General features: G+C 42.9%; 1 protein-coding gene across 1 annotated transcript; it reads left to right on the top strand.

Moving 5' to 3' along the window:
• Positions 1-66: 66 nt before the first annotated feature.
• spock2 (SPARC (osteonectin), cwcv and kazal like domains proteoglycan 2) lies at positions 67-27,613 on the top strand. The gene is made up of 11 exons (XM_061087603.1): positions 67-255; positions 13,699-13,707; positions 14,263-14,308; positions 20,707-20,821; positions 21,148-21,253; positions 23,257-23,365; positions 23,904-24,038; positions 25,146-25,364; positions 25,836-25,898; positions 26,798-26,929; positions 27,468-27,613. Exons 1-11 carry the CDS (start codon positions 67-69, stop codon positions 27,611-27,613), a joined length of 1,269 nt encoding a protein of 422 aa, XP_060943586.1.
• The last annotated feature ends 374 nt before the right edge of the window (positions 27,614-27,987 follow it).

Genomic DNA, 27,987 nt, shown 5'->3' with positions numbered 1-27,987 from the left:
CCTCCATCCTCCCAGAAGAGGGACACCCGACAACCGGTGTTTGTGTTTGTGTGATTATCCGCGACCATGGTGGACATTACGGACGTCGTGAGCCTTCTCGTCCCGCTGGCGCTGCTCGCCGGGTCCAGCGTCCAGACGGACGTGAGGAGCGTGAAGGAGGCGGACAAGACGGGGAATTTCATGGAGGACGACCAGTGGCTGTCCACCATTTCACAGTACAGCCGCAAGCTCAAGCACTGGAACCGCTTCAGAGACGTAAGTCCATCACTGCTGCTGATGCTGCTGCTGCTGCTGATGATGATGATGGTGATGATGATGGAGAGATGCGCGGTATAATGCGGTACAAGATGCGCTGGTGATGCGGGGACACGCATATGCACGATCATTTAGCAAAACATAGTTACACAACACAACACAAGTTGGTGCTGCTGCTGTTGAAACCTTCGCACAACCACTGGAGAAATACAAGCACACTTTGCATAAAAACAAATATATAGATATAAGAAAATGAAAAACCAATAAGTGTATGGAATTTTTTTATTTTTGGGGGGGATTCAAAAGATCTTCCCTGTCACTACAGGTTCAATGAAATTTCATGTGGAGCAAGCCACAAATGATAAAGTGAGAAAATCAGTTTATATTGCCAAGTAGGTTTACACATACACACACTTTGTTGTGGTATGTTTGTAAATGCTAGAAACAGAAATCTACCGTATTAAAATTACTGCAATTGAGTTTTTGGAATTAAGACAAAGAAAACTGTGAAAATAGGATACAAATCTTAAAATATATAAATATGTAAGCAAGGGAAGGTCACAATACATATTAAGATTATACTAAGATTGTGTTCATGTTAGCCCTTCAATCTTGTGTGTCAACTCCACACATGAACATGTTTACCCAGTTTTTTCCCCCTCTAAGAATTAATAAAAACAGTCTGGATGAAACGTGTAGCTACTATAGGGGCTGACAATTACATTTGTTATCTTCCCCCTCAAAATCAGGTTATGCAAACTATCTTTACTTAAAAATAAAGCAATAACACAATCCATATATAGATTGTTTCTCTTCCAACTTTCAACCCTTTGTTAATAATGAGCCATTCATGTTTTAGTCTCTGCTCTACAGCAGGAGCACCTCTTCCATCATACTGACCCAAATATGGGTTACCTCCGATGTGTTTTCCCAGATGTGTCCCTGGAGATTTCACAAACAAGAGAATTAAGCAATTAGAGCAAAGGCTCTCTGATTGATTGATGCACGTATTCACCTACTGAACAGATTAAACTGGGCTGCAGAGATTGATGAAAACCTGCAGGGCATGTGTGTTTGTTTGCATGCAAAGTGATGTATTGCCATATCTGCATTTGTATAGAAGGAGTTTTGCCTCCGGCTCTGTGAAATGATTACTAATGATCCCAATAGGATTAGGACAATAGTGCAGTTGGATTATGTTCCATATGACTCCTGTTAATTGGGTTTTAATTGATCCAGGTTGGTCAGTGCAGCACGTGATAGGTTTCATTATTGGATTTGAAATGTGAGCAGTTGGCTGGAGCGTCTATCTGAGAGCGATGCAGGAGGAGAAGCTGAGCCTTTCTACATACAATCATAAACCTCTGTAAATACTGAGCCGAGGATGTCCCTGACGAAGAGGGGAATGATTGTGAAAAATTGGCCTCCTGGGAGCAGATTAGTTTGCTCGGTTAGAGCAGCAGCTTCACTCTCTATTCAGCACATGTTCAAAACACAAACACCTGGAGTATGTAGAGCAGCCCCAGCTATAAATGGTGTCGGGAAATCTTCTTCTTCTTCTTCTTCTTCTTCTTCTTCCTCTTCTTCTTCTTCTTCTTCTTCTTCTTCTTCTTCTTCTTCTTCTTCTTCTTCTTCTTCTTCTTCTTCTTCTTCTTCTTCTTCTTCTTCTTCTTCTTCTTCTTCTTCTTCTTCTTCTCTTCAGCGTTTAAGGGTTTGCCATCAGATATGAAGATGTCACATGCTCTATTTTCCCCTTTTTTCTCAGTTTAACATCAAAGCTGCCGAGCAGCTGCATGCTGTATCTCTTTCATGATCATTATTCCCAGGACCCAGGAGTAATTTTCTTAATGTGTATGTGTGTGTGTGTGTGTGTGTGTGTGTGTGTGTGTGTGTGTGTGTGTGTGTGTGTGTGTGTGTGTGTGTGTGTGTGTGTGTGTGTGTGTTTGTGTGTGCATGCTCGTGTGTGTGCTTACATGTGCATTATTATGTCTATATTTGTGCAAGATGCTGCGTGTGTGAGTGTGTTGACTTGTTTTTATTTCCTTTATGGGACCTTTTACAACACTGACCTTGTCAGGACCAGTAGACCTTATGAAGTCCTATCGAAGCAAAAAATCCTAGTTAAGTTTAGTGGCAAGATATTAATTGTGGTTTGGTTGGGGTTAGGGTTAGACATATTGGTCATGGTTAAGGTTAGGTGTACGGTTTTGGTCAGGCTGTCAACGATGAATGGAAGTCAATGCAAAGGATAGCTTCACCACTCATTTGCAAGTGCATTAAAATGGCAGGAGTCCTTGTGTCTGTGGTGATGATGATGATGACAGCAGAAACATCAGAGAAGTGAACCACTGAACCTCCCGGGGGAATCGCCAGTAGGAACAGCTTTGATTCCAGCTTGCAACCGTAGCAACAGCAGTCTGTTTGTTATGGTGTTGAAATGGAGCCTTTACCGTTGGGAGTTAGACGACTGTATCCACCTCACCAGTCCCACTTCAGGGGGGGCAGAGGAATGAGTGGAAACTTCCTCTATTAAGATTTTTAATATCATTAAGACCCTAGACGTCTTCCACAGAAATATAATTTGTGCAGTAGCTGCCCTTCTGGATGATTCTTAATGAGGGCTGCTGAATATTGAATATAATGAACATTTAATTGCTGCTGCTTCATGTTGGTCTTTGAGCTAAAAAAAAAAGTGGTTCAGTCTCTGGGAATTTGTCGGTTGATGTATAAAGGGCTGCCAATGACACACTTATAGGTATTCAGATTACACAAATTGATGTTGACGTGTACAGTCCTCAGAGAGCTGAATGTTGAATATTAATTCAACACTGGAAAGCAATAATCAAAGCTGCGAAACATGAAAGACAAGCTCTCTCAATATCAAACATACACTGTCACATGCACACAAGCCCTCAAACACACACACACGCACACACACAATGCATATAGGAACACACACTGTAAATATTTCATATTTATTCTCTTACGAAATGTAAAAAGCAGATTCAGGATAAGAGCCTCCCTCACTCCCAACAAAAATGTCTCCCACACTTCAATCTATTTCACAGGGAGACTATTAGATTTAACAGTTACAGTCAACAAATAACAGAATGGGATACCTTCAATCCTTTAATCTGACAGGTGCACTCAACATTTCATTCCACTAATGCAGCAGATGCAGGAAATATAAATAAATAATTGTGCCTGACGAGGCAAAGGCAGTCATGGAAACTGAACACAGAGTTGCTTTAGTTAAAATTGGAAAGTTCTTTACTGTTAATGAACCTTCAACATGGAGGTTTAAATAGAAACAGCTCTTATAGCTGGTTTAATATGGAGACACGCAAGCAGCAAGAAATATTTGCATCTATGGGATCATAAAAAATTAATCTCGTAAACTAATTTTAATTTTAAGCGTAATTTTTAAGAACAGAACCTGAGAGAAATTTTGCTGAGCTCGGAGAAATTCACAGACTCATCATAGGGACAGTTAGATGTCAGCGGGGATTACCTCATCACTAAAGTCTATCTCTATCTCTATCTCAGTATAAAATTACCCTAAATGGCCAGGGATTTTATGCATAGCAGATCCTATCTGCTGTGACTAATAAAAGCAAATCAACGGTAAATCCATTTTTTTTATGGGTTAGGGTTAGGGTTATGAAATCCGTTATGAAAACTGCTCGGTCCGTGAAATCATCGAGCCGCGGTTTAGTGATTAATTCCAGTTGATTTAAGCTAAACTCAGATATGAGCCCAAAAAGAGAAGACGATTAGGGGCACGTTTATGTAAGTTCTCCCAGGAGGGGGGGTATTTAATGTCAGTATCCATCACCGGAAGAGGTCAGAGTTTAAGATTATAGGTTTTTGGTTCATTATTTCTCTTTGCTCTGTCCGTGCCTGGTAAATCTAAACACATATGTGTGTGCACTCATGCAGCTCTGGACCACCCAGTACCAATCCTGCCTGCACCCGTAACCAGCCACTTAATTTTTAATGAGCAGAAAACACTTGGTGCCAGCACAAAGAAAAAGCATCACATCCCTCGTTGATGCCAGCGGATTAAATATGTAGACTGTTGACGGCACTTGCTGCAGGTTCTGGCAGATGTTATTATGATGTGATGTGTTTCTCCTGCACCGCCCTGTTCGTTTTTCTATAGAACATTTAATCGGAGGTTTACCTGGTTCAACCTTTACCTGATTATCTCCTTCTCTTAAACTGGCCTAACTCCAGCAGAATTTCAACACTTTGCGATTGTCACTGCACCTTTTTATCCTTTCACCACTATAGGAAACATAATTGTGGATAATGGCATCTGCAAAACTGGAGCCAAAAACTCCATTAAAGACTATCCAGTCAGTAAATTTGTCATGGGCAGTCTCGCGGGCCGGCTGGCTTTCCTTCTATAGAAACCTTCGACTGCCTCCGTGCTCTCTGATATTAGAATAGACTGCTATTGATGCATTAATGCCATGAGTGATGATAACAGGTAATCAGAAACCCATAAGTCTGTCCCATCAGGCTTTGTTCTGACGTGAGTCGTTCCTCATCGAACTCTGTTGGCGATACGGACGGAGTTGTTCTCGATTACCACGGACACATCTCAGAGTGTCAGTCTGGTCGGTCAGGATTTGAACGCATTACCGATGTGCCGTGGGGTGTCTTGGCCGGCTACCAGAGGCTTAGGTGGGCTGTAATTGAGTAGAAGGAGAAAAAAATAATGAAAGAAACTTTCTTTCATCGTGCCTCGGTCGCACAACTACAGCTGCTTCCCACTGCAGTACAACAGCCACAGCTGGAGGGCACAGGTGCTGCGGGAGAGAGACAGGGAGACGACCTGATAAGTGTAGCAATGAAAAGTGATAAATATCCATTTTCGCAGCAGATGCAATTGTGTAGAAAACTAGATAAAGTATTTTCACCCGGAATAATAGCTGCAGAAGACGACTGGACTCTTTGAGGCATTCTTTTGACAACACTCCTCTTTGCAGATGCCAGAAACCCCTGCAAGCATTTCACACGCCTGGCTACATAGAGTGACCTGCTTCTGTGTTGGCTACACCTGGGAGTTTGTTTGCCAAATAGGTTGCTCGCTACAAAAACAACTTACATTCAGGAATCTGCCTGTTATTAGATCTTTGTGGGATACATCCAATGTCCTGCTATGGTAACAACACAGTAAATAGCCCGGACATTAGCAGCAGTAAAAGCTCCTAAATACTTTTCCTTTCAAAAGTTACGCATCGTGACGTTTGCTTATATGAATCCAGATATAAAACAGGACAGTTTAAGATTCATATTTATAATCAACTCTCCTTACAACTCTTAAATTATTATAAAACTGTATATGGCCTTTGAAATTATACAAGAGAGGCTCAATTAATCAAATCCCTTTTTCCCCCTTTTAAAACTAACAATAATTCTAAGTGGCACCAATTCTAAGTGTTATTACCTTTGGGTTTAAGCCAGAGTGAGTCACCGCCTGGGTGAGATCAGCTCCTGTGGGCACAGCCGCTGATACAAGAGGATGAATGTCAGAATGTCAGGCAGTTGCGATCTCGAGCAACGATAGCGGGTCAATACAAAAACATGACGTTTCAACATATTTTTAGAACATCCAATAGCTTAATTGCAAACCTGTCAGAAACATCAACACTTAAAATGACTAAAACCATCTTTGCAAAAAATGTATTTGGCCTGTTCTTTGACTTTTTAGTCTGGTCCATATCACAACAGTTAACATGGAGAAGCCAGGATTTATGATCTATACAGCAGCCAGCCACCAGGTGGCGATCAAGACGCTTTTGTCATGTCGTCATGTTTAGAGACAGCCAATGGGCAAAACAACCATAAACTGTGACGAGTGTGAATGATGTGAGACATAAAAAACGTAGGAAAATAGTAGAAACTTTTAGTGTACGAAGGAATTTGTAGCTTACAAATGATACAAAAATCTGAGCTCTTGTGAATCTATTTTCAAGAAATCTTCACCGCATTAGATATGAGTAGTGAAATGATTGGTCTTATACAACAGAAGTAACAGCCGGTCTGCCGCTTCCACGAGACAAGACAGGTATCCCTCCACTGCTGCTGATCTGGTTGTGACTCTTATTCGATAACGTTGTTCTAGAGTCCCTCGTCTCGACTCGCTGGCTGACTCTTCTCCTTCCTGTGGCCAATACCAAGGAAACGTAATTGATTTTCCGTTGTTGTTACAAGTCTTGTTCTTTCGATTGAGTTTGGTGTTTTTCCCTGAAGTGTAAAGGTTCTCACTGTTTGCACCAGATTCACCAGTGGGGTGCAAACTGTGTTCTCGTTCCCTCCGGGGCCCCGGGAGGCACCAGGGCGGATCTTATTTATAGATAGTGAGTACAGGGCTGTCATTGGTGCACCAAGACTTTTTGGACCAAGTGTGAATTTATATTTATGGCTGTATCTACGTGTGTGGGTGGGTAAGTGTGTGTGGGTGTGTACAGACAGTGTTGGGAAGGATACTTTCAAAACGTATTCCGTTACAGAATACAGAATACATGCCCAAAAATGTAATCTGTAACGTATTCCATTACATTAACTAATCTGAGTAACGTATTCTGAATACTTGGAATACTTCCGGTTTGTATTGCATATTTTAAGTGTATGATTGCGGCGTTGTTATAGTCAGTGGAGCAGCAGCAGTTTAAACTCTCTCTCGGCTGATGCGGCGGGCCAGCTGGATGTCCGGCTCCCATCCTCTCCCATCTCTGTGCGGGTCCTACCGGAGGCTGAAGCCCCCCCCTGCGCCAAGGCTGCCTCGCGTCGTGCAGCGATCGTTTCGGCGTCGAGCCTATTTTTTGCGCTTGACGCGAGCGTATCGCTCCGTGAAACACACTGAAAAATGATTTTAAACGATATTGATGACATATTTTATATGATATAAATGATAAAGCATGCATCCCGTAGTTTGTATTCCCCTTCTGTTGTCCTGGAGTTTTAATTTTACCAATTTGACCGATCACATTATTAAATGCCCCCCTCTGCCCATCCACTACAGACACACAAGCAGTCATAAAGATAAAAAGAGAGGGGGGGGGGGGCGGGGGTTCCGTTGTGAACCCGGCGTGCCTCGCTGGCCTCCTGCAGAGCCATGACAGCGGAGCTCTGGAAGCGCAGGTCGGTCTTCTCTCACCAGGCGCTGGAAGGGCAGCTTGCGGTTCAGCAGCTCCGTAGATTTCTGGTAGTGACGGAACTCTATCAGAGCCTCGGTCCCGGGCCTGTAACGGTCCCGAGCCGGTCGCGGTGAGGCTCCTTCACGCCGCCGGGGGCCCGGGCGCTCTTACGGCAGCCCTGGTCTCCAGCTGCTTCCTGGGGGCTTTGCCGCCGGTGGATTTACGAGAGAGTGAATACACTCATGAAACAGAGAAGTACCGTCATGTAATCCACTGATTTCAACAATGTAACTGTATTCTGAATACCATCTATTTAATTTGTAACTGTAACGGAATACAGTTACTCATAATTTGTATTCTAAATACGTAACGCCGTTACATGTATTCCGTTACTCCCCAACACTGTGTACAGATCTATAACGTCGAAGTAAAAAGGTTTAAGGATTCAACACTGTGTCAACATTACTGCCAGATACAATGAAAGCAGTTGATTTTTTTGGTCCTGTATTTCTGTATTTAGTGAAGAGGAAAAAGCAATTCACTGTTTACATACTTGAGTGCAATTTTCTTCGACTCTGGCTTTGTATTTGATCTTTTTCCAATCCTTTTGTCCCGGTATTTCTGACATCAATCATCTCTACTTGAGTGTGAAGAATGGCGTCAGAGCCTCTCTTGAAAGAGGCAGGGAATTATTATGTATAAAGCACTATATCTATAGTAGTCACGGCGTGAGCATCGGACAATTCAGTGCAGACGTAAATTAATACGTCTTTGGTGTGAAAGAGATTAGTCATGAATGAACCAGTGAGAAGTGCACTGCAGAATATGGGTTTATTCATCTGTCAAAATGCATACAAAATATTCAGCGATTCCGTATGAAAGAGAAGAAAGCTGTGTAGCATTCAGAATGTTTCAGTCTAATGTTTAAGATTAAAATTTCTAAGCTTTCTCATAACTTAATTCATTTGCTTCTGTTCCCTGTGTTTGAACTGAGGGATTATTAGACTAAGCACCATTCGGTAATAATGAAACCAAGCTTGCAGCCGCAAGTCCTTCAAATCTCAATGCACATAATGGCATAAAAAAAAGAGCATATCAATATATGCTTTGATGGGAAATAAGTCAGTATATCCCCTGAAGAAAGCACATCAATAGTGTTTAGATACCGCACAGTGCATCAAAACTGAGGATAAATCAAAGTCTGTTTAAATCCATCTATTGTTGAATCTATTGTAGCGCAGGTGTAGGTTTTTTCTCCATCTTCTTGCTAATCTATTTTCAATATTCTTGTTTTATTTTAATAATTTTAGATGCCTTGACAAGTCAAATTATCCAGTGCTTCTCCTGGGCAAAAAGATTGGACAAAGGAAAACAGAGACTGGGCATAGTTTTGGGTTGTAGAAATACGTGTTACTTATTATCTCTAAAGCTGTGATTAGATACGAGCATGACTTTGCCTTTCACATATGAAGAACACAGCAAGATATTGTCCGAGTCCAACCGGAAACAAAAGGTACATCTCCAAAACGTTTAGGCGAGGGCTGGCCCCCATAGGTGGAACATATCGTATAAACTCTAACGGTCAGATCACAGGTATTGGTTTACATTCACTCAAGCGTCCAGTGCCCAGTTTCCAGTTTCCAGTTTTCATTTTTGTTTTCTACATGTTTAGCATTCCCTTTTTCATCCTGAGATCTGTATTAGTTTAGTTTGACACGTTCCGCTCACTCTTGGCGAATTCTGTCAGAAAACATTTCCCCACTGCTCTCTTTCCCCCTGTCATCCATTGATCTTTTCCCCAGAAGTACTAACCCCCACTTCACCTTTTATTCACCCGTCCCTCTCTCTTACATAAGCTCGGCACTTGACTCGTGCTGTAAGGAGAAGCAGACCAGACTTTCAGCGTTTGATGCTCTGCCTCTTCTTCTGCCCTTGCAGTCCTTAAGCATCTGCTCAGATTCCAGTGTGCACATGCAGGAATACAGGAAACACGAGGCTTGCTTCTGCTGCCCTGAAGCTGTGAAGATAAGAGGAGAACATACAGGATGTGAATGTGGTGGAGAGGGTTTTTATTTCATCTCAGGCGTGTCTCATGTGATCTGTAAACCAAAGCGTAGAGGATGCGAGCAGCAACACAGTCTTTATATGAGTCTCTAGGTGGGAGGAAATTATTTGATGCTGCATGTAGCACAGCAGCTGAAGAAATCCTCTAGGCAGTGTAATTTTCTCTCTCTGTTTCATCAGATTTTGGGGTTATTTTTTTCTGCTACATTCGTACCCAGCACACTGTTTTCAGAAGTGTGCTTCAGCAAGATTATCATTAATGTGAAATGAGAACATCGGGGCATGAATCCTGAAGGCATTCTTTTTAAAACAATTTTAAAGTTAAATTAGGATTCATGCCATGATGTGGGTTATCTTCCCCTGTGTATACTAGGTACCCATGAATGTATCAAATAACTCCAGTATATAAAGTTGTCATGGACTCTATATAAAGATGGATAACACTTTTTCACTTCCTCCCATTTCCATGTCCCATCCACTAGCATGGCTTTAAATACTAAGCTTTACTTTTGGTCAATCATATTTAAATACAGTATATGATGGGAAGTGTGTTGAGAGAGCTGTATCCTCAGCAGTCGACCGAAGTTTACGTTGCACATGGACACCTTCATCTCTCAGTGGCTCTTAACTTGAAAGGGCTTCTTGCGTTTCCTTAAGACCTCTCGCTGTGGGCAGAATGAAAGAGGGGACTTCAGCAGCAGGAGTGTTGGCCATGCAACCCTTCAGAGAAAGTCTGGAGGGAGAGATTACAGTAAGCTGGACCTTCGGTGTAGAGTGCAGCTCAGACTCATTTGTGCAAAGCAGGTGACTTTCTCACCAAACCCCTAACGTGTCAGCATCAGTCCTCTCCGCGAGGACCAAAAACCACATGTTTACACTCCACTCTTGATTAATTGGGGAACAACAGAAAGGCAAACTCCTCTACTGGCAATGGGACAATAGTCCATTGCCCTTTTTTTACAGGTTTAAAAATCTGTGTAGCCATAGCAGTGAAAGGAAAACCGCTATGCTATTTTCATTGAATGAAATTTATGTTTAAATGTGTTATTTTGAGGGACATGGACCTACTATGTACAAGTCTTAACATTTTTACATGATCTGCATTTAATTGGTTTTGTTCAATCAAACCCGGACCTCTGTTTGGTTTCTCATCAAGGAGCAGGCAAACAGAAATGACCTTTTTTGGCATCTTTTTAAAACCAAAGCTAGGAACTGGCTCACATTTACAGACTGGGATCTCCCTTGATGCCTGTGTTTACTTTGCAGCAGCTCTGAAGCTTCACTCATGCAAAGGTTTTGGCCAGAAAAACACAGTCTTACATGAAAATCTGAGACTGGGGGTCTGTGTGGGCTGAAATTGGCTCCTGCTGTAAATTGTATGACCCGTGGTGCTTTTTGATGCAAGATGCAGCTCGAGCCCTGTGCTGTTCTGCATGGGTGGATGAATTCACAAAAGGCTGATATTAACCATAATTGTGAGGAAAAGGTCAAGTAGGAACCTTCATCCGGCAGATATGCCTGCACGGATCTCCACATGAGTGATATTACTGTGTCCTTTGTTACTGATGAGGCATCGACGCCCTCCCACTGTCAGCACGAACAAACCCCTCAGGATAACCACAGTGAACCCTAAGTGCAGCTGACAGCTGACATTTACACAGGAACACCCGTCAGTCACACACACATGACCTGTTAGATAGACACGCAGAGACCCTTACATTCATTTCTACTGTTTTCCTGTTTAAACGTCTTTATCCCCCCAAAATAACAGAGTCTTAGTCATACTTTTCATACTTTATGCCAGGTGGCTTCATGTTTAGGCTTGTCCGTCCCTCTGTCCCATGCTTGTGAAAAAAATATCTCAAATACGCCTTTAAGGAATTTCTTCAAATTTGGTACAAATGTTTACTTGGACTTAAGGAATGAAGGGATGGATTTTGGCATTTTCGAAGACGCAAACTTGTGGTCGAAGGTCAAGACTCCTGTGACCTAACATAACCTGTTTTTAGCATCTTGAACATGAAGAACTGAAGTTTCCTCAAATCTTGACCCATTGTATCTTGGATTCAAAGATTATCTGATTAGATGCCAGTGATAAAAGGTCAAAGTTCAAAATGATCTTATCTGAGTATGGAAAAAAATGATGCAGACTAACACTGCACTAAATAATATAACGGGGCAGTAATTCTGGTTCAGAGATTTATTTGCCACTGTGCAGTTCCTCTGGAGTTGAGTCCATTTTTCCAGTGAAGAGACTTCAGGTGGAGAGATATGAGAGATACTGTGATCTGCCAATCAGTACAGTGGAGCCCGGCAGCGAGGCAAACAGTCTGCCTTGTTTGAAGCGGAGGGTAAGCTGCTCCGCTCTGTTTAACAAGAGGAGCTCTGATATGATGCTATCAGGTAAATCACAGGGCTCCTGGGTACTGCCGAGTGTTTCCAGCTCTCATCCAGTTTCCTTTAATCACGTGTATGTAAAAAACAGCAGCCTTTTCATCACAACTTTCCTCTCCTTTTCTTTTTTTCCCAGAGTGATGCAACTCCCCTGCTGTGTGCTCAACTTGTCGCCGCGCTCTGCGTTTCATGCTCAATTTCGTTGTACACTCAGGAGAATTTATTTTCCCCGAATACATTTTCTGCAACCGTTCCTTTATGAATTCATTGATTTGCCGTCTTGTCAGCGCAGCAGGACACTCTCATCAGTTTTGGTAGAAACACAAACACAGAGAGGCTGCTAAATAATGCAGGAGCTGAAGCATCGATAAAGGAGACATGGGAGGTGTTAGATTAATGGCCAGGTCATAAACTCTTTGAGGTCTTATACCCTGCTAATGCTTGACTCCATTAGGCCCAACAAGGTTAAACTGCATGACTGACAATCATTCATGAAGCTCAGCTGGAGTGTTAAGTTATAAAGTCGCTCGCCAGTTTACTGGAAGTCATCTTTATATAATTGAGAAGGGGAAGTGAGCTTCACACTGTGGCGAGCAGAGAGGACAGGAAGCGAACAGCGTTGCCGTTTGGTAGATTTCAGCGTTGTGGTGTTTGGAGTGCTTGCAAGCGATGAAAATATTTACCTGTGTGAAATAAAACTGTCAGGTTCAAGGAAGAAGGTCCCAGCTTTCATGAGGGCTGCTTATTTCATGTGTTGTGTCAGGATTCATCGCCTTCCAGGGAGCTGTTTGGCACACGCTTCCCGTACAGTAAATGTTTACGGTGATGAGTAAGTCATCACTAAGGAGGAGTGGAGGGGGGGGTTGGCCGATTGTAAATTTCTTGATATGACTCATGTTCAGACACAGCAAATATGCTCAAAAGGCTTTGAATCTGTACCGTCTCCTATGGGATCCATTATTTATTGAAAGAAGCACAGGCGGATTTGTGTTTAACTGAATGCACTCACTCCATCTTGAGTTTTCAGTCTCAGCATTAACAAATTCCTTTAGAAAAGTCCCTACTACCAGTATGTGATGATTTTGATTTAATATTAAAACTTCATAATTTCTTAATCAGCTTTTTAATGATGGGAATACGATAAGAATATATAGATTTCTGTCAAGGCTTCATCTTTTTTTCTGTCAGATTTTTATATTCTTTATTTCCATACATCAATCAACTGAGCCGTTGAAGGTTCATGCTGAATTGCTTTTACGTTCCCTTGCAATAGTTTCGTATTATCTGGCAAGAGTTTCTCATTCCCATAATGAATCCAAGAGCATCCTGCAGATCACCACACTGTGTTCATTTTAGTTTATTTTCACCAAAGATATAACCATGCCTTATTGAGCAGCAGCAGTAGTATATCAGTACTTTATGCCAATTCGAAGTAAAATCCAATAAGTTGATCCATATTGTGGGGCTGCGGTGGGAAAGGATGAGCAACATGTGGCTCAGAAGAACTAGAAGGGGGCGAGTATCTTGAGAATGTGCAAAAGTATTCTGAGATAAGAAAAATGTATTGCGAGGTAACATAAAAGTAATCCTCCAAAAATGTGTTTGCCATATTTAAATAAAATGTGACGACGTTTGAAGTGTTTTTCTTTATTGCCAAGCTGCTGGTTAATAACCTTCACTTCACTTAAGGTTATTTGCTTCAATATGAGCATAGAAAGTCGCCTTTCTTGTGGCTTTACAGTGTCATTGATTGCAGCTAAATACCCTGTATCTAAATACATGTCTCTTCCTCACTAATATTGGCTCTTCTCTCTCCTTCTTGCTGTCATTCCACCAGGAGGTTGAGGTCAGTTCTCTCCGTTTTATTCTCCCACAATTCTCCCGCTGCCTTTGTATGATGATGTCGTCTTCATTCATGACACATTCCCTTGTCTTTTTGTATCATCATCTCTCATTCTCCATCCATCCTCCTCGCCTCTTTTTTTACATTTTTTTTTTACATCATCTCCTCCAAGTTGCCTATTTTAATTAGAGCGATTCATGTTCTAATCAAGTAAAGGAAAAAAGAAAAGACTTAAAAGGCAGCTCGCCCCCCCGAGCCATATGTCTCACACATATAGACATCGAGTGCAGATTTGTTGGGCTCATTTCCACACGGATCAGCCACAGTAGATACTCGCCTGTCTCCGGTGTGTGCGACTCACTCAACTAATTATCATCCTGCAAGACTAATGTACACATTATAGTCAGTGTGTGAGGATAATGTAAACGACATCACATCTCCTCTGTGCAGATGACAGTGTTAATGCTTTTTGCTATCAGCGACACTGTGTGCTCAGGCCTGCAGTGGGAATTATCCTGCTCTCGCTAATGAAAGACTGTTTTCTTTGTGTTTCTGCAGGATGATGACGTCCGTACTTGGGATGAAAATCAGGGCTCAGATGACAGTAAGTCGTAAAATCTCATGTCTTTTAGCTATATTAGTCCATTAATGTAATTCAATTTTACTAGTGGTCTGACTCAGATGTTTGCGTTCTCACATACAGGCCCTCCAGAAAATTTCAAGAAAATATCTGGACTTCATTGCAAATCTGAAAGAAGCTTTAGAATAAGGTTTTCCTCATCAATTATTCTTTCATATGTCCTGAAAGTAATAAATACACAACCCATAATTTAATATTCCCTGAAGGTTCAGTAAGCATAAGAAAAGGCATGAACAAGAGATTTTATGCCATATCCCAAAATATGAAATGGAAGATTTATTTACTTTAAGCGTTCATGACATTTCCGTATGAAAGGGTGACTTCAGATTCAAAAGATTGAAATGTTTCCTCACATGCTCAGATTCCAGGCACGAACATAATTCATAAAAGCTAAATATTAAAAAAAGCTTATAAAACTCCATGGCATTCATGCTGAGGAAGTGAAGGTCGCATGATTTAGTGAAAGTGAGTCAGTCGCCTGTCGTGAGGGATGGAGGCAGATTCTGTGGCCTGTGTTCGAACTGCGATGCCTCCCAGATGGTCAGGGTTAGGGTTAGTTCATTATATTAGACGGCACTGAACCCTGTTTGTTCTCTGGTCCTGCTCTCTCTGTGCGCTTCTGTTGGGGTTCATCTGCAAAAAGGATGCAAGATGTTAGCGCTCTATTTTTGTCCGCCTGAGTGGGTCCGATGTTTCTCCCCCAGGAGATGCTAAACACTGGCTCAATAACCTATCGCCACTTCCTTCTGCATCCTCCCTTTCCTCCTCGTCTGCTGCTCTCAAGCAGGAGCCGTGTGGAGAGACTGAACGTCGGAGGTCCGCTCCTTGACTCCGGTCATAATTGAGCCGCCACAAGATGAAGTCATGACACTTGATTTGCAGCTTAAATGAACTAAGCTGAATGGCAGAGTCCATTAGAGCAATTTCCAAGAGCTTAACAAAGGACCACTTATGGTTTCCAATGAAAGGCCAGGGTGATGGAAGTAAAAGCACAAGATGAGGATGAGACATTGATTAAATGTGACGCAAATTACATCAACGTTATTCCTGTAGACTCTACGGCAGTTTGGTGATGAGGAAATTGTGGACTGGAAGGAGAAGGCAAGTTAATGAGTGTAAGAGTATGATGGGCTGAAAATGAAGACAGTTATTAACTGTCTGTTTTCTATTCATCTTTAAAGAGGAATCGTTTTGCTTCAGATCTATAAACTGTTGTTGTTTTTAGACATGAACTCTGGGCAGGAGACGGTCAGACAAGTCCACAACAATAAGGATAATGTCGGTAATGTTTAGGTAAGGAGTGGCGTCAGGTGTCTGCCTTTATCGCTAAAAGCTTTCGAATCCCATTTTGTTTCGAAGTTGACATCTTCATCTACGTCTTTTTTATCATCCTTAAATATTTGTATTCTTTTGGGGTTTTTTCACTTTCGCGTCTATCTTTGTATGTGTTAAAACATCTCTATTTATATTTCTAGTATCAATAACAGATTAAGCCAGGAAATAGGATATAGATTTACAGAAATCCAAATATCAACTGAGAGATTCCTGCATTGATTTAAAGACAAAGAGTATTCACCAATTATTGACTGTATTTACATCAGCCACCACACGCCTCTAGAGCAGCTCTAGTGCCAGCTTCAGTTTCGATGGGAAGACGGAGCTCGATTCTTCTCAAAGACATTCCCTCATTTATCATTTTGATGACAATGGTGCAGAGTGTCGTCTAAAGCTGGGAGAATCTATTTAGTTGACATTGACGTATCATTAAAATAACCTTCCAGGTTACCTCATTATTGGCCAGTTCTACATCTCATGAGTTACATTCAATTCTAATGTCTCTGTCCATGTCCTAAGTAGTAACCCTTTGAGGTGAATGAGGTGAAAATAAATGTGTAGAGATGAGGAGGTAGATTCCTTCGCCTCTTCATGAACTTCCACCACTCGCCTTTCCTTACCTTAACTAAGTTTTAGTTGGATAACCCTAAAAGCTTACCTTTACAATACCCAAACAATGATTCATAATCAAGTGACACAGCCTTGATCATGCCACTGTTAATATGAAAAGGCATTGGCACTCTGATTTGATCATAAGACTGTCTTTCTCAGATTTGCTAGTTCATCAATCGAGCAGAAATAATACACAATTTTTCCTGAGTCGACCGAACTGACATTGGCCACCGTCACAAGTGGCATCTCTATAATGTAGAGTTCAGCCGTGTGTGCTAAGCTATTATGAAACTCTACTAAAGTTTGAAATACTTGCCTCAGGTTAGCGGTTGAATAGCACTTCACTACTTTTATTTCACAAACCACAGGGCCCTTCATTCATCTGTTTCCCTTTTTCTCATCTTGACACTAGTGTGCTACCTCACTCCCGTTGATCTGCCATCTCTCTTGAGTGGTTGAATAAAAAGGAGGGAGTCAAAAAGAGGAGATTTGTCCCTGTGAGACGTCCCTACATCATTGTGATGTCTTATCACCCGACTTGGGCTGAGCCCGCAGGCCTCATCTCTCAGCCGGGCAGCTCCAGCCGCTGCGGCGCCATGCGGAGTAAGACAGAGCATTTGAACTGTCAACGCTCCTGACATGCAGACCGTCAACAGCAATAATAGACCGAGGTAGAAATTTGCATTCAGACACTGCAGTGGCTGACTCCACTTCAGCTGGCACTGCGCTCAGTGAGAGAGAGGTCAGGGTAATTTGCTGTGGATTTCTACAGTCAATTCATCAATCCAGCAACTGATTGAATCCTCTTGCCCTTAAGACACCAAACACTGCAGGAGAACAGCTGTAAATGGGATTTGTAAGAACAAACAAGTAAATGCACACTCGCACAAACACGGCAACACTCACGTGTTTGTGCACTCCATTCACAGGACTCTTTTTATACATTCACATTTAAGACTATCTTGGCTTCCTAGAATCCTATCTCAGCCAGAGAGGCCAGGTGAATGGTGATTCGACGCTTTCCGACAAATCAATGGTTTCAGATCAATGGCAGACGCTAAGGAGATAGGAAAACATGCTGAGTCCACACTCAACAAGGTCTAGAGTTTAATACCTCTTGAGGCCTTTGACAGATATTGGGGCTTGGGCTGACCACACATGCACCCAAAGTAAATCGCCCACAAACACCTTGTTGAAATCTGCAGCAATAGATGGACGATGGAGCAGATCTTTTATTTTGCCCTGGAAAAATCTTGCCCTCTGTAAGACCCTCTCCACTAACACGTTGTTAATCCATTGTAATCCACAAAGCAGACTCTCCCCCAGAGGAGTCCTCACAGGGCTCTTGTACAAGTTGCACACATCTTGTGTTGGGACGACTACAACTCTCCACCTTCAAAAACAACCGCTACAATCCTCCAGGGACCACTGCTGCCCTTCTCACCTTCACACTCCAAAAACTTTCCCAGTGTCACCCCTGGCCACCTGGGGCTGCTTCTATCAAACTCAAAACCCCACATTCAAGACTACAAACGTCTCAGTGTGTTGGATTAACACACATTAAAAACTAATCATTAGTATGCTAAACGTGAAGCTTTGGCTACTGTCTGATTAGTTTAGCTTAGCATAGAGACTGGAATGAACAGCCAGCATTACTATATTTATAAAACCAAATAGATCAAAGGGCTGTGTATAGTTTGAAAGTAGCAGCTTTAAAGGTTTGTTCGAACTTTTTTAGGAGCTTTGGCTCAGTTTTGGTTTTACAGCATGCCGCTTTAGCTCTTCTTTGGTTTTACAACATGCAGCTTTAGCACTGATTTGGTTTTACGGAATGTTGCTTTATCTCTATTTTTTTAACAGCATGTAGCTTTAGCTTTTTTTTGTTTTACAGCATGCAGCTTAAGCACTGTTTTGGTTTCATAGTGCACAGCTTGACTGTTTGTCTTGCTACTTTTACGAACCTTGTTTACAGGTTCAGTATGCAGCATTAATTAATGCAAGTGCAAGACCTTTGCTCTTTTGTTGGTGGTCATTTTGTGTGTGACTGTGGGGATTCAAGCCTGGACTAACAATTGCAGACAAACGGAGAATTTCTTATCCTTACTGCTTCCTAGAAGACAAGATGGCACTGACGATATTAGAGCCGGAGTGTGTAAAAATAAGATAAGAGGGTGAATGATGAGGATGTGGCCCCAATCTGCAGAGATAAACCTCATGCAAATCTAGACTGGATCAAACCGAGGCACAGGCAGCCTAATTAGGAGAGGTTTGCCGCTGCAGGCTTTAGTTTAGCACCATAGGAGAGAGTTTCAAAAAAGTAAAAATGGAAGTAGGTGGGGGAATCAGGGGTTGAACACAGAGAGTGGATGCATTGAAGGAAATAATGAACATGCGGGCGAACAAAGAATGAGAACACACAGTGAAGACGTCTGATACAATGGGAAGACAAAGGAATGTCAAAAGAAAGAAGAAAGGTAGAATGATGGACATGATTGCATGACGGGGGTTTCAGAAACTGGAGTGGGAGAGAGAGAGTTCTCAGAAACACCAGATTGAACTGCAAGAGCGCCTGTTGCTATGGAAACGTCATCATCGCAGGCACTGCTTTAATCTGTGGAAGCCTGTTAAATTAACATGAGGCTCAGGCAGCCACCTTATGTTTCTGTGTTCACAACACAACGCCGCGCCAGCATTGTAGCCGCTCGCTACCAACGAGATTTATTTATACGTTTTTCTATTAGAAAGGCAGGATTATCTACTCTGTGCATTCTGCTTCTGCTGGACAATAATACAACATGAATAACTATCGCAGTATAATGTACATCGGTAGCATTATAACAATGGTTAAATTTACTGTATATATTGCCCATGCATTGTGCAAGCACAATGAAGAGGTATCTCTGATTTGTAAAATGTCTTTGAACTTAAATCAAATATTGTGAAATTTATCGAGATATCAACGGACATAAACATTTCTATCTTTGCATAATTTCGGGCCGTATCGTCCAGTGCTACACTTTGGTCTAATTACTTGTTAAATCTTCATTGTGTGGATTGACATTAAGGCTACATATTCTTGCCTTCCCACTGACTGAGCTGCCCATGACTACCTTGATTTCCTCATCCAGTGTCCAAAGGAATGTATTGGCTGCTGCGCCCCCTGATTCAGAGGATGGTGTGAATTGGACTGGGGGTGAAACAGCAAATCTGCAAAGATTAGAAAGGCAGTGACAAAAGACGGAGAGCGAGAGAAGGCGCTGGTAAGGCAGAGACAGACAGAAATAGAGAAAAGCTGTGAGATGTGTGTGATATTGTTCACGGAGATGCTCCACACCATCAGTGCCAAGCAGGATACTAGGCGACCAGAGAATAAGGCTCCGATGTTGACAGTCAAAATGGATGAGGAGTCTGCATGTGGGCATTACTGCCTCCGAGCCTCACTGTTTCTCCGCAGCAGCAGAGCAGTCAGTCAGTCAGTTATACAACCAGCTCAGCCATGACAGGGGGTGTGTGTTGTTTTGGATTTGCTTCTCAAATCAGATATCTGTCTGTTCGCCTCAATAATCCCGTGATGTCGGCAGCATTAATGTATTCAGCCACTGGAGAGGACAAGAGAGGCGATCCTAAGCCTCCTTGCTAAATTATAACAGTGCCATAAAAACAGGATACAGTAGAGCAGGGGGATAAATGAGTGCATGATGCGCGAGCACATCTGCCACAGAGACGGGACTTTGCAACAGTAATCTGTGAATAAGCCATATTCAGGTGCGCCGTGCCGATGGATGGTGTAAGTGAATAAAAGCTGTGGGAGTTGAAGAGAATAGAGTGTGACATCGAGGTCGGACTCCAGGAGGCCTGCTAGGAACAGACAGGTGTGACATATGAGTGTGTTTGGGTTGCTGACACACGGTCCGGCATAAGCTGCCAGCTGCAGCGAGTGTGATGGATGACGCGGAGTGAAGTAGCCACGCAGGCCAACATCGCACGATATGTTTTTCTTTGCAGGTCACCTTAAGGGTAATCATATTTAAATAAGTAAACGTACCAGAGAGGTGCGACAAAGGCTGTTTCTTTCTTTGTTCTGGCACAAATAATCTTTTTCATTGAGACTTTCAACAAAAACGCAAAACAAGTACTAATACCCTCCATCATGATAGGTCTTTTGACTATTGTATTTTTTTTAAAGGGTTTTCTACTGTTCTATAAAGCACAAGATGCTTATGCGGGATAAATATCGGTTAGTGCACCACCGACAGTTCTGAACCATTCTAACATTACACTGACTCTCAGGTTATTCTGAGCAAATGGAGGGGAGAGATTCAGGTTTCGAGCGAACAGAAGCATGACGGGCAGAGAAAATCGGCACGCAAAGTACTCAACAACAAACATCTCTTTCTGTTTTTTCCCGCCCCCAGATGTAGACACCACCAAGGACCCCTGTCAAAAGGTTAAGTGCAGCCGGCACAAGGTGTGTATTGCCCAAGGCTACCAAAGAGCTGTGTGCGTCAACCGCAAGAAGCTGGAGCACAGGTGAGTGTGTGTGTAGCCCCTGGGCAGGTACAGAGGAAATCCCATAACACACACATTAAAAAAATCTTCATGCGGTAACAGTAACATGAGGTCGACACAGCAAGCACACAGCCTGGGATGTTTCTCCCCGTCAGCCACTGTGCTAATAATAAAGTTGGATCATGCACAAGAGCAATACGACTGCCTGTTGTTTAATGATAAGCTAATAAGTTCAGACAATGTGGACGAGGTCTTTTTGCTTCATGTTAACCTCGATGCTGCTGACGCGCCTCGGCTCTGAATTAGCACAGCTGGACTCAGTGTTTGTGTCCTGTGTCCCGCTGCAGACTGAAGCAGCCCGCCCTCAGGTCTCCTGATGGAAACTGTCAGCCCTGTCCCATCTCCTCCTCTGGGCCTGTGTGCGGATCAGACGGACACAACTACGCCTCAAAGGTAAACTAAGACAAAGACGCAGGACTGGGAATCTGTTTAAAATGATCAGCTTATCTCCTTTCAGGGGTTTCATGTCTCAATGATCCATTTTACAAACTGTGTGTTCATTCAGGAGACAAAAGTTTGTACCTGCTATTATGTTTAATCAGTCTAAGAAGGGTTATTATTCCTTAACCATTTATATCACAGTGAATGGTAAATGGAAAGAGAAATCTGTCAGCAAAATCCGATACAATTCAACAGCACAACAACCTGCAGTCGCTGGAATGACCTTAAAATTAAACCCACACAAAAAAGGAACATTACTTTTTTCCAGAAGAAAGGATTTATTTGACTGTTGGCATAGACAGTATTAGCTTTCGCCACCTGAGCCTCATCTCAAAGATGGTTTGTGTCAATTAAGGTTATATCACTAATAAGTCCATTCTTCTGGGGAGTTTGGTTCGTGATTGACTGATTGGTCGTTCATCGGCTGGACCATGATACCGCAGCTCCACATCTGTCATCTATCCTTATATACAGTCTATGGTTGATATCAACAGAAATATCCTATCCTATATTATAAATATTGTGATATTGATGTAAGTTGTTTCACCAAGTATTTTAGCTATTGTGTTTCATTAAACCATATAGGCTACTGCGGTAAAAATGATAAGTTACTGTCACACGTAAAATCTTTCATTAATTAAACTCAGAGACATTAGGTGAAGCCTCCCACTCCGAAAATAGACCATTCATAACAAACAGAATTGTAAAAACAAAAGAAAATAATATCGTTAGTCTATCTGCCAGACATTTTTGATTTATTTAACCCTGCTGTAATCTTGATATCAGAGTTGCTCTGATCAAATCTTTTTATTTTAATAATAGATCAAATTACTATGTGTCTTTCAGATCTTTTGTTTTTGTTTTGCTTCGCTCTCGTTGCTCTCATCAGTGTTTCCGCTCGGAGCAGGGCAGCTGCTTTCAACTAAAGACTCTTTGATTAACACACTGTCCTCTACCTGCTCTGCACTGCTCACAAACAAAGCCCCAGTAACCAGCTGGTGGAGCATTTAGGAGCAAAACAAACAGAGATTTCCCTCAGGAGTTGATGGAGAGCAGCAGAGAGCTGAGGAAGGAGAGTGAAGAACTGACCTACATTTACCAAGTTGTACCAGGAACTGAAAATGAAAAAACAATCAGTGCAGTTCAAGATTAAAACCTACCTTTTAAAAAAATCTTTTCTGTAGTTTTATTTATGTACTGAAGAAAATAAAGGTTGAGATAATCGCTGGGTGTGCACGGAAGCTGAATATCATTGGCTGTGGATCTGGGCTTCCCTCTTTTTCAAGTTAATTATCAATGTGTGAATTTGGATTCAGATGCACTGTCTGCTTTAAAACATAGGTGTTGATAAAGAATGACTTAAATAGTCGTAACACCTATTATTGAAGATTATAAACTATATCTGTCATAATCAGAATTTATGCATACGCATGTATAACTATATGCAGATTTTTTCACAGCTTTAACTTTCTATTATTATAGATGCTAGCATAATGTACACCTACTGTGCAGTGTGGGGTCATTAACGGTATAGACCTCGCACATTCAGAGCTGAGCAGCGTGAAGAGACTCTCGGGGGAGAAGAGCCAAGACAAAGAGTCGTAATCCACAGCCTCAGCAGGACCGATCGGGGGGGTGAGGTGACGGTGACACAATCCCAGGCGTTTATTGATTTATGCTCTGTCTTTTGGAATCGCTATTCTTGACCTTGCCTGCAGAAGTCAGAAAGTGCATTCAGGAGCAATTCTCAGATTTGAATTAGGGCGTACAGTCGGCCACCTCATGAATATTTGATGTGTGTTGTGGCAATAACTCATTTTACTTCACCTTTTGTGTCCCCTTGTTGCTGGGTGTGTGTGTGTGTGTGTGTGTGTGTGTGTGTGTGTGTGTGTGTGTGTCTGTGTGTGTGTGGTAATGCATATGTGTGTGTGTGTGTTTGTGGGTTTGTATTGCAGTGTAAGCTGGAGCAGCAGGCATGTCTTACAGGGAAGGAGCTCGCCCTGAAGTGTGTGGGTCTGTGTCCTTGTCCAACCGCTGCCCCCACGCCCAATGAAAGTAAACATGGTAAGATCAGACACATAACAACCATTACAAGAAATAACCCTGTTGAATATATTTGAGAGTATAATTCTCTGCTAATCGCCGCGGTGCGATGCGTCACAATTTTTCTATTACCTCGGCCAAGGAGGTTATGTTTTCACCCCTGTCTGTTTTGTTGGTTAATTAGTTTAGTTTGTTTGTCAGCAAGATAACACAAAAACTACAGCATAGGTTACCACAACACTTGGTGGAAGGATGTGGTATGGGTCAGGGAAGAGCCGGATAAATCTTAGGTACAGGGATTTTTTTTTTTTACATTTTCACTGATTTCCCAGGAAATACTTCAAGGATCTTGATGAAAACAGTCATATTGACTGATTTTATAAGTTTGTGGAATTTAGTGCAGCTTGATTGAATTTATAGGGACTGTTGGGCCTTGGCAGAGGTATGCATGCGTGCCATTCTACTTTATCTCTGTGTCTCATGAACAATGACAATCACCACAACCACTTAAATGGATGCAAGAAGTATCATATCCTTCCTGTCTCTGCGGCGTCCACAGAGAGCTGCACCGGTCAGGACCTGGCCGATCTCGGGGAGCGTCTCAGGGACTGGTTCCAGCTCCTGCAGAGCAACGCCAAGCAGAACAACAGCAGCAAGCCCGGGGCCAGAGCCACCGCAGTCATCACCACATCAGGTAAGAGCTAAAGAATCCTCACCCCATTAAGAGGATGTTACAGTATCTGCAGATACACAATAAAAATAGTCCGAACAAGTCTAAGGTCTCATGCTTTGGTGAAAACAATAGTTGTTGCTGCCACACTACAACTGTAAAAACAAGATTAAATTGCTCGCTCATTCAACATTAAAGTTCCGCTACAGTTCAGCTTCCACCTCTGTGCTTTTCTTTTGCTCTCACTGCAATGATCCTGCAACCCGCTGCTGGATGACACATGTTTAAATATAATTAGAGGAGAAGCTCACATTGCATCACAAACTTGAGCACGCTGGGCTTCAGGGCAACAGGAACTAAGCCTCAGGATGTAGTGAGACACAAGTTAGTGTCGGACGAGCACCAAGTCTAAAATAAACTCTAAATTCTGAAGTGGAACATTCTTACATTCGGATGCTAAATTTCACTTCTACTGCTGTTTTCATGAAATATATAGTTTTTAGTTGAAACCTGTGATATGATTAAAGTGTAGTTTCACCCACAAGTTTTGGCAGAAGGTCCAGAGGGGAGAAGCCCTCGCAAAAGAGTCCATGTGAGAGAGCCGGGGCTGAGGATGAGGAGGGGCAGGAGAGGATCAGGGACGTCTAGGCAGTTTAGGGGGTTTAGTTCCAGCAGAGATTAAAAAAATAGCGCTGCCGTCCAGATTCTCACTCACAAGTGGTTGCTGGTAGCAGAGGACCACCCACCTGTATTTAGAGCATTATCATTTTCTAAAATATATATAAATGTCATGATGCAGAGACGTCCTAAATGGTTGCCTCCTAAGCATTGACCCTTCACGGCTTAAAATGGTTTGAAACACAAGGTAGCTTATGAGCCCTGTTCAACCCATGCACTTTGTTTATTAAGTTATAAATGTGATATTAACACCAGAATTACTGTTTTAACAAAAAACAGTTGTTTAATGTAGTTTAATGCATAAAAAACACGTTAAAGTTTGCAGGATGTCTTTTAGAAAACAAATAGCTTTCGGTTTTGAAGCAGGAAATATTTCTGAGCACGGTTTCATTCTCCATTTGTGCAGCTGTCCCCTGATGACAAAATGTGTTTGCTTTGTCTGTGTGTTTGCAGTGCTGGACAGGAGCCTGGGCGCCAGCTGTAAGGACTCCATAGGCTGGATGTTTTCCAAGCTGGACACCAACAACGACCTGTACCTGGACCAGGCCGAGCTGGCGGCCATCAACCTGGACAAGTACGAGGTCTGCATCCGCCCCTTCTTCAACTCCTGCGACTCCTACAGGGACGGCAAGGTCTCAACCGCTGAGTGGTGCCTCTGCTTCTGGAGGGAGAGTGAGTATCCTGGGGGGGGGGGGGACGTGCACATACACACACCATCATGTGCCTGTGTGCTGACATATTCCCTGTGGCAAATGCGTTTAAACTTAAAAGAGCCCAACAGCCCCTCAGGTGTATCTACCTCTGTCCTGCACTAGTGTGTCACTATTTGTCTTCCTGCTCACCCCCCTGCTCCCCTACGGGTTGAAACGGTCACTGCCAGGCTCTAAAAGCATTCCTGCTGCTTGTTGACAGCCTGGATCTCCCACAGCTCTTGTAGATTGCCCCTGTAAACCAGCCGAGCAGAAACTAGGTCTGGGTCCCCAGGTGGTGCAGTTTTTCTGTTTGTGAGGGAAATACATGAGAATTGATTTTGAAAGCACAAGAGGTCATCACATTACCCACAGGGGAATTTATAGTTTTGACTGTTTTCGTCAGATCCTCCTTTTTTTCACGTGTAAAACACAATTTCTCTGTTCTTTTCAGAGCCGGCCTGCCTGTCTGAACTGGAGAGGATCCAAGTGCTCGACGGAGGCAAGAGAAAGTTTGGTAGGTTACTGACTTCTCATGAAAGCGTTTCAACTCATCTGTGTCGGCCTTTCTTGGTTGACGGGTGCCGTGGAGCAGATGACAAGCAGGAGGCGGGGATTAGGCCCTGATCAGACTTGTGGATTACAATTTGAGGCCGACAGACGGCAAAGGAAGGCAGCCATCAGTGTGTCTTACATGTATGTGTAAGCGGGTGAAAATGTGCTCGTGTGTGTGTATTTGGAGTTGTGTGTTTGTACGCCTGTCCGAGCTGCAGATTTTGGCTGGCTGACTGGGCTCTGAGTCAGGACTCTCCAAGGACACGGAGATCGGGGACGCTCAGTTGTTCCCTTGAAAGCCTGGACAGACAGTTCTGTTTTTCCCAGTCTCATTTGTGTTGCACTATTGTGATAAATAAACTCTGAAGAATTTAACATTGCAACAAATCCACATATCTCTTAAGAGTATGAAGGTTAAGATTGGCCTCAGTGCAGTTTCCCTGGCCTTCTACACTCTTATGTGCAAACACATTCTTTGATTCATATTCATGCAACTGATCAGAAATCGAAAAACTTTTCCATCTGGCGTCCTCCCTGATTCCGTGATGATTAGCCAGCCATCCCCCCCAGCCCCTCCACATCACCCCAATATGCTGCACTGTGGTGACTTAATACTTCTTCACCCCTGTCTTGCTGCGTGAACATATTTGTATTCATGGAATATGGAATTGTCTGCCGCATGCATTACAGTCTCACTCGGGCAGGCTGCCAATGGGTGATGAGGCATGATGCAGGATGTTTTTATCTGCTTTTGCCTTCACTGGGGTTTGGAACGATTACAGTATGTAAGGTCAGGGCCGCTTTACCATACCTGACTCATATTTATTAATGTGTGTGTGTGTGTGCACGTGCAAATGCCAGGTCGATTCATCCCTAGCTGCGACGAAGACGGCTACTACAGGAAGCAGCAGTGTGACAGGGGAGAGTGCTGGTGTGTTGACCAGAACGGAGGAGAAGTCGCCGGATCTAGGATTCGTGGGAAGCCAGACTGCGGTAAATCCAATAGCTCTCAGCTGTCAGTATACAGTATTATAATTGAAACTGAAAGCGGGATGTAGCAAGAAAAAAAAAACCATGCTCAGCTGTGGATCATCCCGCTCCTGCACATGCATTTTGCACAAGGCTGCCTTTATGTTGAAGAACTGAGGCCCACTTCTACATAACTCAGTGCAGAGACCGGTGCCACATTCATGTGTGCGGAGTCATTTGCATTCTAAGGCGCTGCTTGTCGATGTGAGAAAAGTCTTTCAAGATAAATGAGGACGGCTTGGACTGAACCTTCGCCTGATAGAAATGGGTCCCCTGGCATGGTTTAGAATTAGCTATTAAAATCCAGACAAAGTCAAACATATGCCCCCTTTTTGCTCCTGCAGTCAGTGTTTTTAAATTGATTTTAGCATTTTTAATTGGTAGAGGGAGAGAGGGGCTACATCAGAGTTCTCAGGAAGACATGCTGACCACAGTGGATAATTCAATCTCCCTGTGCCCCCCCCCCCCCCTGCCCTAAATGTTGTCATCCATCTTTCCACAGATAATGAAATGGCGTATTCAGGTGACTTTGGCAGCGGCGTCGGATGGGAGGATGAGGAGGAGAAAGGAGCGGAGGAGACTGCAGAGGAGGCTGAAGAGGAAGAGGGGGAGGTGGGAGAGGTGGATGATGGGGGATATATCTGGTAAAGGGCCAACCAGGCGTCTTGATTGTTCCAAACACACAGACACACACACTCGCACGGAGATCCTGCAAAGAGATGGACATGGTGAAGGTCTCACACTCAGAACAACACTGGCTTATGAGGGTCCCGTGGGTCGGGAGAGGGAATATGCATATGTTATGGGAAGTTATGGTATGGGTGTATTTAATGTTGCAGGATGTTCTTTAACGGGGCAGGGGAAGGGGGAAATATTGCTATTTAGAAATGTTGGGGTCTGGAGTCCAGAATTTTGTCCCTCATACTTGTGAATCTTTGTTTTCTTCTGTCGTTTGTCCTTTAAACTATCTTTGAGCAGTTTAGCTGACGCATAACAGAGACTCTAAGCAGCTGCAGGTGCTT

Source organism: Limanda limanda, chromosome 15, assembly GCF_963576545.1.
Source record: "Limanda limanda chromosome 15, fLimLim1.1, whole genome shotgun sequence".
NCBI classification, from domain to species: Eukaryota; Metazoa; Chordata; class Actinopteri; order Pleuronectiformes; family Pleuronectidae; genus Limanda; species Limanda limanda.
Note: the sequence above shows the minus strand (reverse complement) of the source record. Positions and strands in the feature narration are given on the sequence as shown.